Raw genomic sequence first — 13923 nt, forward strand, 5'->3', positions numbered from 1 at the left:
AAATAAAACATGTACAGTGAGGCGTTTTTTTTTTCTTCTCAACGCGAATTAATATTTATAACGATATATATGGTATTTTTAAGCTGTTTATCAATGTCGTATTAACATTAAGACACTGATTAACAAATAATTTGTTTACTTAAAAGTGCTTTTATAATTTTGAGACACGCATTAAAGAGACGATGAACGTCAGCTTCAAACCTGATTTTTTTACATTAATGTTTATTTATGAAAATCTTACCAGTACGTTCACAAACGAAGATCTACTTTTCTTGCCTTTCGTGAGGAAAATTCCATGATTATATCATCATAGTCCAAACTGGAGGATATGTCTTTTTCTATTGACAGAATCGACAGGCCGCAGAGCCTGTCTTGGGACATCGTTGATCTCAAATAGTTCTTGATCAACTTCAGTTTGGAGAAACTTCTTTCGGCGCTTGCCACTGTGACTCGAACTGTTTGAAAGATTCTGTAGGCGATCGCCGTATTGGGATAGGAATCCCGAATGCTCCAAATGTACTGAAGGCTCTGTTTGGCTGACTTAATACCTTCGGGCACTTTGAAGCAACGTTAAATCGGTCCACAGTGGCAGGTGATAGTATCGATATTTTCTCAGTTTATCGAGGGTTAACAGGGGCATTCAAAGTGTGTGGATGCCGGGGAAAATAGCAAAACATTGATAGATTTCGGAATAAGCTCGAATCGTGAAAAAAACTGTTTACAGCTATAGATATCCAAATGAAATGACTCTCAAATGTAATCACGGACGCTCAGTAAGGTGGAACACTGGGGGGGGGGGGGGGGTGACAGTTGGTGGGGTGAGGTGAAGCCCGTGAAGGATAACTGTACATTTAAATCTATGGGACGCCAAACCCTAAAAAAAAATCAGTTCGGGTACTACGTTACTGGATCTCTGACCGCAGCCATTCAAGATAAGGTGCGTGTGTATAGAGCGTCCACGTATTACATTACAGGTTAAGACCGCGTTCTCACAAGAGAAGGTCCGTGTCTATAATTAGAAAGTGAACCATGTTATTTATGAGTTTCGCGATGGCATGCTCGGACTGCCGGTAATTTAGACGTTTTAGAAATCAGGAGAACTTTACTATAAAACAGTCTCGGCCCGATGTATCAAACAGTATAGACTTTATAATTTGTTTAGTGTGCCCACACTATTTTAAAACAAGAATCACTATGGCATTAACTATTATACTGAATATCCCTACACAGAGGCGTAGCGAGGGGGTTGCGGATCGCACCGGGTGACACCATTAAGGGGGGTGACACCAAGGCAAAAAATAGCAAAATATATAGAGAAAAACTTGAGGGGGTGCACATCGAAAGTTTGAGGTGGGGGGTGCAAATCGAAAACTTGAGGGGGGGGGGGGTGCAAATCGAAAGTTTGAGGGGGGAGGGGTGCAAATTGAAAATTTGAAAGTTTTTTCCCGGGAAGGGTCGCTACGCCTCTGGGGGAGGGGGGTGTCACCATTAAGTGCCGCACCGGGTGACACCCGACCTCGCTACGCCACTGTCCCTACAATTAATTAAAATAAACATGTGCTTAATCACTTTACGAATACCGTTAAAGTTTACCAAAATGAAAATGGACATAATTACTGTATAAATGCCCTTCAAAAATATAAAAATAAATACAAGTATAATGTATTTAAAGATGACCTGACAATATATAAAATAAATATGAACATAATTACTGTATGGATGCCTATCAAGCGTATCGTGGTAAATATGCATAATTATAAAAAATATGCCCATACAGTGTATAAATTATGATTTTAGGGATAAATACTCTGGAATTCCGGGGCATGTCCCCATCCGCTCACCCCCCCCCCTACTCCTCTGCAAGACATCATCAGGTCACTGACTGTTTACTACAGGCACCCCCGCCTGCTCACTAAAAAAACGTCTTCAACGGTCCGCAAACAATAGGGTATCTTTTTACATTTTTTCCCGATTTTACCTCCCATGTCAGGTCGGGGGCTAATTCGCGACCGCCATCTCCAGTCACCTCAGGACAATAGCAAGTGGACCGTGCCAGCGATGTGTGACACTAATGTCTTTCTTTAGAATAACGGTCTGTCCCAGCCCATGTAAAGGAAAACTCAATAACATCAGCCTTGGCCTCAGTTTTAACATCCAACAACTTCGGCCATTTAGTTGGGTTTTTTTTTAAATTTAATTCAGCAAAGGTTATTTAAGTTTACAAACTAATTCAGACAACAATGGCCTTGCTGAAGCGCGGGGCCCCTTCAAGCGCGGGGCCTGGGGCGGCCGCCCCGTTTGCCACCCCCTAACGCCGGCTCTGAATGTATTGCAGCCTACGACTAGGTCTAAAACATTTTAAAAATAGGTTGACAATATTTGGCTTGTCAACAGCGCGGCTTTGACAAGCTTGAGGTTTGTCCACACGTAGCTTTAGAAAAAAAAAACAGCACTAAATCTCCAATAAAAAAAACTAAAAGTTTCAGGAAAAGGGCTTTTATTATATTCATAAATCACAAAAAAAAATCACGAATTAAAAATGCATTAAAAAATGACAAATAAATCTAGTTTTGTGTAGCCTTACTAATATTATATTCTTGTATGGCTAACGATAAAAGCCTGAGCCCTCGATGATAATTGAACATAGGTCGTATATATAGTATGCAGTAGCGTACGCAGGGGGGGGGGGGGGGGAGCAGGGGGAGCGGCCGCTCCCCCTCTGGCCATTTTCAGCAGAGTGGCGCCTTTTTGGAAATTTTTTAAGCAATGATATTTGTTGAAAAATATTTTTGGTCGGCACATCTATGTAAATCACAAGATTTCTTTTCATGCAGCAATTAAGCATTCTTGTACTAGTCTAGTAGTGTCTACATTTACAATACGTATTAACAGCTGCATCAGTTTGCCATTCTAAAAATAACCATTACGATGCAATGCAATGTTTAAAAAACCTCTACGGTAGTACCTCTTGGCAAGAGGGGTATTAAGTTTAAGGAAACTGTATAATATATTTGCTTACGAATAACTGAATTAGAAAATGTTATATACTAAACTTCACACATAATTACTTTATACATACAGTTCGAATCGTGTGATTAATTTAAAAAAAAAATTACAATGCAGAAACAAATACAACTGATGTGGCACCTCTATTTAAATTTACTTATGAGCAAACTGCGCAGTGGTGGGGAGATTTTGACAAGGTCAACAACGTCATCACGATGAAGTAGTAGTATTCTTACAGTTTGGGCGATAGTGATTACGATTACAAATTATATGAAACAGTTACAACCCTCCTCCAAAGTACCATGCCGCCAGAAAATTAGCTTTTTAAACGTAAAACTCTGTGAATATTGTTTTTGCAATTACCAGTAAAAAGGTTTGTGATCAATGCAGTGATCTAACCCATACCTATCACTATGTTAAATAAAAATGACCATTAAAGAACTCAAAGAAGCAGTCAGTGTTTCTTCCAGACTTTTTTCCGGGGGGGGGGGGGGGACACTGTTAAAAGTATATATTTTCTATATAAATTATGTAAATTTCATTTCGTTCTGGGTGGGGGGGGGGGGGGGGGGGTGGCGGTAAAAAAAAATTTCGGGGGGGCTTCCGAAGAGATGCCTGGAAGAAACTCTGGAAGCAGTAGGTAATTAAAATATATGATCTGGCTGTTATTCCGAATGTTTTTCTGTTGTATAAAAAAGCGTGGTTTTATACAAACTCTGATTTTAAAAACTTTCATTATGCTGTAATACTTTAGCATTTATGATGACGATATATTAAATTCTGATTATAGACAAAAACATTTTGCAAACACGAATAGCGTTAAACAATTTCATTATATTCTAAAGTAATTATTTATTTGTTTTGACATTTACAATTAAATGTGTAGATATATACATATTTATATTAAGAGAGTGATTATTTCCCCTATTTCACTTGCTTCAATAATTTCCCAAGAATTATTATGTAAGACATTTTTTTACAAGAATTACAAAACAGATTGTGTTACGTTCATTGTTTTTGGTTGTAGTATATATATATATATATATATATATATATATATATATATATATATATATATATATATATATATATATATATATATATATATATATATATATATATATATATATATATATATATTTGTTTAGATTGATACAATTTTTGTTTTGTCGGCCTACATTGTGTGTTTTTTCTTATTTCCCACGTTTTCTTTAACTTGCTTTCGTCTCTGTTTGTCTTTCCAATCAAATCTTGCGATCGAAATTGCTGGCACTTCCCAGTTAGCTAGCGCGCTGAAATTTTCAGGGAAGCTTTGTTTTGGATGACATTAGAATATTCAATTGTTATTATTACTAAATTGATCCATGGAAACATTTTATTGAGCATTTTAGACCGCTATATAATCTATATATATAATTCTCCTCTGCGAGCCATTAGAAAACAAGCTGCAAGCGCCTCCTTACAGTCCCCTCTCTTTCTCTCTATCACTATCACTACCACCCTACCCCACCTCCACATGGTCTGCTGAGCTGTGGTCACGTTAATGTTTACAAACCGTACAGCCAGGTTTAGTGACGGCTATTAGGGGCAGATAATTTAGTTTGAACCGACTTTAAACTTACAGGAGGTAACTAAGAGGAGGCTGCTTTCACGGGGGGGGGGGGGGTGTAGGGTCGGGGTTAGGGGAAAGGAGCGGGGTTAGTGTTTTAAAGCAAATATTTTCAGTGGCAGCATTGGTACTGTCGAATTCACAAATTATGAATTACTGTAAAGTAGAAAATAAGTCAACTAAATAGCGGCGTATGATACGCCGCGGGTCGGCTCGTTGTAGTAAAAACGTGGGGAAAAAGGGACATAACCCAGTAACTGTAATTTGTGTACAAACAACCGTAACAACTGGTGGCCAGTATGGGGGAGACGATATGGTCGAGTGGTTGGGCACACAATTGCTATCCCACTCGACACGGGTTCAAATCTATGTGTTCTAGTCAGTAACGTATTCACACAACGTGTTTTTTACGAGTTGTCTTTTTACGAGTTGTCTTTTTACGAGTTATTTTCGTTTACCCAAAAAAAAGTGAAAAGATAAAATCGATAGCAAGGTTTTAATGCAAACAAACAGACAAAGACTAAAAAGTAGAAAATAATAATCATTAAAAAAGTTTTAAAAAACCCACGTTTTCTGATTGAACTAAAAAGTAGAAAATAAATGCTATACATCACAATAATGCAAGCGATCACTCTACTATAAGCGATCAAAAACGTGGGGCGCCGTGATTTTCTTACAGTTTCTAATACTGTTGACTCTCTAGAAGCTCCCTAATAAAAGTCAATAGTATTATCTAATCAATAGTAATATAACTTTTACTTCGGCGCCCCACGTTTTTCATCGCTTATAGTAGAGTGATCGCTTGCATTATTGTGATGTATAGCATTTATTTTCTACTTTTTAGTTCAATCAGAAAACGTGGGTTTTTAAAACTTTTTTAATGATTATTATTTGTTCAGAGTGCTACTTTCAATTTCTTTTACTTCATAGCGAAAGTAATGACATACATCTAGCAATATATATATATATATATATATATATATATATATATATATATATATATATATATATATATATATATATATAATACACGTATATAGAACGTGTTAAAAATTCGGCGCCTTTTTTTGCTCTTTTCGCTCCTCCTACAACGAAAACCTGGATACGCCTCTGATAGTATGTTATACAACGTAAACCTACCTGTGAAAGGGGATATATTTTCCATAAGTTAGCAATGAGGCTGTTATTTTTAGCCATACCAGCATAAATAACTTTAGTAAGGCTACACCAAACTAAATAACTTTTTTAAAAACTTTTTAGTGTATTTTGTATCTTTTTTTTGTGATCTATGAATATAATACAAGCATTTTTCTTTATAAATGTTATTTTATGTGAGATTTAATTTCTACATTTTAGTAATCTTTCAAACTAAGACTAAAAATGTTTGCGTTAACATTCGTACAGTAACTTGTGATCTCTAAAACTAAATTACCTCCTCCTAATTACCTCAGCTAACCGTGAGCTTACCAGAGTTTAGTCTTGACGGTCTTCTGATCCAGCAATTGCTAGTTTTTTTTTGTTTTTTTTTTTAAAAACCAACCTTGTTATCTCCCCTTTTTAAAAAAAAAATAAATTGAAATGAGTAATTTCAAAATTAAATTTAATAACTAATTGTCTTTTAAATTTAAAAAAAAAATAATATTCATGTATGGTCATCCAAGATCTATCGCTGTGCCAAATTTCAGCTCAATCGGACAATGGGAAGTGGGTTCAATTTAGATTCCGAGATTTGCGGAGCCTCACACTCACACACACAACTACTGAGCATGCTAAATAAAAGCCTTTAATAATTGTAAAATAAAACAAAAATGATAATTATATTTACTGTTTAAGATAACATTGTAACAGAATATATGAGTGTGATCACGTGTTCTCGAACCTTAAACTTTGAGGCATTTCATACAAAAACGTCACGATTTTTTTAGGCGATTTTACCTCCCCCCTCCTCCCTATCACATATGGTAACAAAAAGCCATACTGCCCCCTCCACTGTAAAATGATGTCACAACTCAGCACCTGTCCCCCCTCCCGAATTTATAAAAATCGCAACGCTTTTTACCTGTCACTTTCCTTTTTTATTTCGGTGTCACACAATCGGTGTAGTGAAATAAGTTCGTAGAGCCAATTCGATATCTCTTTTCTTATTTTTGACAGTGTATGCCTATAATTCAATAATGCATTTCAGACTGAGCCCTTTCTACTATTCCGTTTAACACCCCCTTAGGGCGGCACTTGGGGGCAGTCACCCAACCCTCCTACCCCTTCGCTGTATTTATATCTACTTCTAAACACCAGACTAGTATAGCCATGACTTTGTTATGGCCGTGTCGTCTTTGCAATGCATTACGATAACCTTTACATAACTTTATCCTCAACAGAACACAAAAAATCAATTTTAGGGTTGACCCTATAAAATTCTATTATTAATCTAAAATTAATAACAAACATAAATTAACTTAAACTATTAACCATTACAGATCCTTTTGGCATGCTATCCTCCCAAATACAATACAAAATACCTTGTTTAATAAGCTCCAACACTATCGACAAACAATCATTCATTTTAATACATCCGTTTTTGGTGTCAAACAGTAGTAGGATTTTAATAACGAAAATGTGTATTCAAATAACAAAAATGTCTTGATTTCTGATAATAATTTATTGAATTTTAAATATATGTTAACAAAGTAATATCAGTTGGAGTATAATAATAATAACTTAACAAGATGATACAGTGCAATTGCGACCTATATTTTTCATGAGTTTTTTGTTATGTCAACAAAATGGTGAAATTAATTTAACGTCACACTCGTAGAGGGGGAGGGGGTGTTCAGATTGTGTAACGTTACATATAGCATTAAAAATTATGTTAGAAACTGAATTTAGCCGTTATTTTGAGTTTTAAAAAAAGTGTTTTAATTGTAATATAGATTATTCAAAAAACCTTACATTGACCGAGCCTAATCAATATTTTAAACAAAAATAGATGTTAAAAAATAATCCTTAGCAATTTTGAGGGGGGGGGGGGGGGGGGCTGGGGCGTTGTTGGCTGAGGTGTGATGTCATCTTAAGAGTGGGAGAGGGGTCGGGTCGGACTGGCTTTTTATGACGAAGCGTGATGGAGGGGAGGTAAAAGACGTCAAAAAAGCGTGACATCATTTATGGAACCCCCCCCCCCCCCCCCCCTTCTTAATTTAACACAATTTTATTGTATTATTAAAATTGAACTATACAATTTCAAGGATCATAATATATAAATCTATATACAATTATTTAATTTATTTGAATTTTTAAAAATCAGTTTAAATTTTATAACAGGTGAAACTTGAGAAATCTGACAACCGGACAGATTTATGCGCCTTTAAAACTTGCAAAAAAAGTTTTTCGCCTGCTTCCAAGTAAATCACAGACACGTCAGTAGCGGCTGATTCTGATTGAAAACAATCAACACACGCTATTGCGTTATCTTCAACGATTTCTGAACCATCAGTCGTTACGTCCGCTGATTTATTATGGGCAGATACACAGCTCACAGCTATACGAACACTATCAAAAACTCGCTTCTCTAATGAAAGAGTTAAAGAAATGAAGTAAATCCCACTCGTCGGCACAGTGAACTCCCCTTTGTTGACATCAAAATGGTCGTCAACATTGCATATCACATTTTCAAATGCTTTTATAATGTCGCCTGGGCTAATAGCTAGGTTATTTTTTATAGTGACACAAACTGCTACAGGATAATCTGGCATCGTTGAGGCTGAAATACGAAAATGTAAAGTACAGGTTTTAGGGATAGATCATTATAATATTAAATAGATCTATATTCGGTAATCTATCGTTTTAGGTACGTAAAATCGCCGGCGAATTGAAATGTGAAAAACAGGTGACTCCTTAAATTTTAATAATTATTTCACATTTTGAGGAGGATTTATGTTTTTTAAAATACAAACATGTTTCCTTGTTTCATTTATGATTTATGTACCTGTTTTTAAACAATTGAATTAAAACTTTTCCATAATAAATGAAGACTAGCGATGTTTCCAACAGATGCAACCTATCTCATTTACTATAGCAGCCATCTTGTTTAAGTTTTATTTTTATAAGCTTATAGCGCAGATTCAGGGGGAAGCCACTCTATTTTACAAATGGCTTTTGTTAATATAGCAAATCTTGCTCACATACACTGCTGTTTAAAGTTAATTTCTGGCCTATATTGATATATTTAGCCATTGATTTAGGTTTATTATTCATTTATCTATAATATTTTACACAAACATATGACAATACACTTCTATTATATAATATATATATTATATATATATAAAAGCAGATAAATGTAGGCCAAATGCTTACCTAATGCATTAGCATTTGGGTTCAACTGAAAAAATGAAAGAAAATAAGATTTTTCAGTGAAACTAGTCATACAGCAGGTTGAGTAACAGCTTGATTAACTAGATTTTATGAGTAAACATTATTTGAATGTATTTAATTAAAAAAAACAACAAAAATTAAAGTCATCTTATAAAAATGATTAAGGAGTAGAATGACACAAAAAAATAGAACCATTGAAAATAGTTATGAAAGGCAAAGAATATAAAGCTAAGAAATAAAGTACCATCTGCATTAAATTCAGATGCATTGGTTACAGGCTGGGAAGGCTATGCCAGAAAGATGATGACAGCTAACTGACAGTATTTGATAGAGGGCTTGCATAAGTTATAACATGAAAGATTTTCACTAAGTGATAGAAGCATGTGTGCAACTTGTATAATATGCAATGCTTTGAAATACATTTGTATTTTACAAAATAATTACATGACAGATTTAGTACTGTGCTGCTCTACCAATAGCATAAGAAAAAATATGATGATAGATACAAATCATTTATGCACTTGTTTTTGGAGATAAAGTCTGAAAAATTATTTGTATGTATTTTTTAAACAAACTGCAAGCAAGATATTTTATAATAATAAAAATGTTCTGATAAATAGTTTTAATGTTAATTATAATTATATGCTTACCTTAATGAACGTATCACCTTTGGTCAATGAGGGTTTGGTCAAAACTTCTTTTAAAGACTCAAAGATTTTGAACTTTTTTGCTAAGAGCTGACAAATAGTTCCACACTATTGAAAAAGATTGTTTAGTTTACTGTCATTAAAAAATAACCTGTGCAAAAATAGTGAAAAGTAAGTTGGCCTACTTAACTGAATTCAAAAACTTATGTCAGAAAAAGTTTGAGAAAATAGGTTGCAAATTCAGATATTTTACTAAAGTTTATATTCTTATGTGATATTGTTGTTTATATGGGGACTGAAATACATGTTTCAGCATTAGTATTAGCTCAATCAAAATGGAGTAACTAGCATTATTTGGCTTGCTATTGCCAATAATTTTTGAGTTCGAATCCTAGTTCAAATCAGTAGATCATCGCTGAGTCCGCACTGCTCTGATGGATAACTAACACACATTGGGGAAGCAAAGGTGGCTAGGCATAGTGCTGACAACATTATCCTCTTGTATGCTGAGGTCATTGAAACAGATTAACTCTCCTTCACCTGCCCCTTGTTTCATGGGCATGAGCGGGAAAAGATGATGATGTTCAGGGTGCACATATTTAACTGTCTTCTTTTGCATGTTAGCTCTGTGTAAATATAGGCATTTATTTCAAAATAAATTTTACTTGAATAGACATTTTATATTTACCTTCACTTCTAGATTCTTATATTTGTCTTCAAATGTCTTGAAATATAAAGAAATGCGTAATTGCTCTTCAGATAAATTTCTGAGTGATGACTCAGTATCATTTAATTGTACATGAGAGTTTTTAAGTTTATTCCATAATATTTCTATTTGTTTTTTGCTGTCGTTACTAGAATCATTCAAATCATGTATTGCGTTATTCATTTGTTTCATTTTATCATTAAAAGAATCTATTAAATCATTAAATGAATTTACTTTCCGCTCCATGTTTTCGGAAAGCATTGTTGTTAATATATTTTGCTTGTTTATTTGTTCAGTTAAAGCTTGCAAATTATTCTCAGTCTGTTCAACCTTGCTGTTGTATTGCATCACTGTATTGTTGTGAGATTCAAGGTTTTCTACCTTGCCTTTTATAGTGTTGACATCAGTCCTAAGCTCCTGACATTTCAAATCAATTAAATCTGTTGCCATGTCCAGTTTTTTTTGGAGTAAATTGAATTGTTCTATTGATACTGAAATAAGAAATTAAGTCAATATCTAATTCCAAAATATTTGAAGGAACAGTTAAAGTACATAATAAATTACATCTATTAGTTTCATCCATGTCAAATACCTGTTAAAAATAAATGGTACAACAATAAAACTACTTACTTTTCATTTTTATAGTGTTTGAATAAATTATTGTTCAAATATTTAATGTAAAACTACTTTGTCTTTTCAGTATCTATTAATCTGTATCTATGCTCTTTAAATTGTTAAAGTGGTAATGTACATCTAATATTGCTATTTATTACAATACAAGATTATTATGAGTGACAATATTACCAAATCTATCACTGTCTGCAGTAACATCACGTTGTGGTTGGTTAGGTAGATTCCTCTCATTAATGCTTGAATTATTGATTTCATATTGGTTTTCAACAATGTAATTGTTGTCTACTAAAATTGAAAGAAATTAGCACCATTAGCTTATATTCAATAGGAAGGATTATTTATGGTTTTAAATGTTATTACAACAACCTAGAGTTTCAACATTTCAATCCATAATAGATTAGTGGTCTCTCAGAATTATCAAGAAGTTCGGTTGTCAAATATTGTCTAGCTTTTTGCCTGCATACATATAATAATAAAACTATAACAAATTCATAGAAGAAATTTTACACAATATAAATTACTTAAAATCGCTGAGTATTTCTGTAAATTTTCTTTGTTTATTTCTTCTAAGTATTGCATCATTTCAAGAAAATTTCTTGTTTGTACATCTTTGATGGTTAAGCAAATTTTGCATTCTTCAATAGCCTGTAGGGAAACAGAAGGAGATTAGTTTTTGTTTAATAACAAGTCTTAATAGTAATCAAATATCATTTTTATTTATAACTTTGATTAACACACACTTACTTCATTAATGGTACCCAATGCATGAGTTAAAACATCTCTTTGGGTTTCCAGACTCTTTAGATAGAGAGCCACAGCTTGTTTTTGTATAGGTGAAAACATCTGAAAATGAAAGTTTTTGTCACAAGAAAATTTTATTTCATATAATTCATGTATCAGTACCATGTTGTTTATTTTTTTCTCTAACTTTATTTTTAGGTTTACTGTTTTGAAAAAGAATGTGTATATGTGTTTTGAGTAAAAGAGGTAATATCTGGCATGATTAATGTTTTTTAATGCCAAAATATGGACACTAACATCAACTACTGTATTAATTTATTGATTAGACTATATTTTCCTAGGTGATACTACAAAGAACTAATTTAATAGATTTATATTTAAAAAACGTTTTAGAACGATTTAGTGAAACACTTATATTTTATATAATCTGCGGCTATTTAATTATTTACATTCAAAGCAATTAACTTATAACTTAAGTCATAACTATTGAATTCGTTGCATTAGGTAAAATGTTAGTTTATAAATATTACTCTCTGTGTACAATTTGACAGGACAGGAAGAAATTGATTTAATTGACAACACTGTATGAAATATTAATATAATTAGATCTAGATCTAGTAGTCTAGAGAGTAGAGAGAGACTAACACAGAAAATCATGGCGTAAGTTAAGTTTTTGTAGCTAAAGAATGACAGAAGGGTGGGTTCTTAAAAATTATATTTTACTATTATTTGTGTTCATATCAAGTTAGCTAATAGACAAATACAATTCAAATGTACAGCGCCTATGAATTTAGACTTATCAATTATTATTTATTAATGCTAAACTTACTTCGAAATTAAAGTCTCAATTCGATTCTTTTTTTTTCTTCCAATGTAAGCAAAGGTTAAAGTTCAGTTTGTTTCCCTTTGTAAGGGATACATAATTTCGGGAATTCCCATAACTATTTTTGTCTTACAACATATCAAGCCTATTTGACACTACTAGTATTTTAGTAGGCCAAAATATTTCTCTACATCGATCATTATTATTTTAAAAAATGTGTTTTAATAAAGGTATCTTTAAGACAATGAGGATTTGAAATGCTACATTACATTCAACCCAAACCCTGAATATACTCTGTTTCATCAGAACTCGTTTAACCAATACACGGCATAAATTCTGGTCGAATTTCCATTGTGAATAAAACTATCTAAGAAAAGTGATTGTCATATATACTGTTTTTTAAATTTCTGAAATAATCGAAAAAGAAAGCAGGGAAGGCCAAGTTAGACGTGGATGCTCAATGCTGGGAAGCAGCTGGCAGAGGCAAGTCTGTCATGGGGATTGCCAATAAAATAACCCCATTTGTCTTGGTCATAAAAAATAAAAGATGATGAATATTTTTTGTATACAATCTCATTGACACGTATGAAAAGTTGGACTATGTAAGCAAATCAAGTTAAATACAACCGACCGTTTTAAATGTTCGTTTTCTATTTCTATCATTCCATTGTATTTACTGCTTAAGAATAGTTTATACATAATATTATAATTTTTTATCCTCCACTAACACACTTTATGGGACTTTGTGGTCGAATAGTAGAGCATTCGACTGCTAACCGGAACGTCTTGAGTTCGGTTCTTGGGCTGGAGTTTGTATTAAGTCCCTGAGTCCCTCCAGCTCTGATGGATACCTGACGCACGTTAATAAAAGGTGGCTGAGCAAAGCGCTGACCACACTATACCTTTATATTTTCATATGCCGAGGTCACTGAAAAAGGTGAACTCTACTTCACCTGCCCAATGGACCGTAAGATTCCGAAAGGGTACTTTACTACCACACATATTCCTAATTTACCAAACAAACCCACATAAAAGTCGATTCCAAAATCATCCGTCGCATTTTATAACATTTTGAGGAACCTTCTCCCCCCCCCCCCCCCCCTCCCCGCATTGTGGTGTTCTTACAAAAAGGCAAAGATGCGATACATAAATGCAAAGATGCAATCCCATGAGATTAACTGTAAAAGACAATGTGGAAGTGAGTGGCGAGGATGAATTAACAATAAACCAAAGAATGAGTTTTAGCTTACTGATCATAATGCATTAACCTTTCTGTGTTTGTCTTTGACGATTTATAGAGTAGCATTGTTGACGAGATAAGAGAGAATGAATGGTTGACATTATCTCACACATTCCTCAGTATATCAAATAAATACTATTAGTGTCT

The 13923-nt window shown here is 33.7% G+C and overlaps 1 protein-coding gene across 1 annotated transcript; it reads right to left on the reverse strand.

Moving 5' to 3' along the window:
• Positions 1-7917: 7917 nt before the first annotated feature.
• Positions 7918-11878, reverse strand: LOC131948842 (uncharacterized). Its single transcript, XM_059310535.1, has 7 exons — positions 11717-11878; positions 11494-11617; positions 11144-11257; positions 10322-10830; positions 9637-9741; positions 8969-8993; positions 7918-8372 (listed from the first exon to the last, which is right to left on the reverse strand). Exons 1-7 carry the CDS (start codon positions 11876-11878, stop codon positions 7918-7920), a joined length of 1494 nt encoding a protein of 497 aa, XP_059166518.1.
• Between the last annotated feature and the right edge of the window lie 2045 nt (positions 11879-13923).

Source organism: Physella acuta, unplaced genomic scaffold (assembly GCF_028476545.2).
Source record: "Physella acuta isolate Inbredline_101_S28 unplaced genomic scaffold, ASM2847654v3 ptg000661l, whole genome shotgun sequence".
NCBI lineage: Eukaryota > Metazoa > Mollusca > Gastropoda > Physidae > Physella > Physella acuta.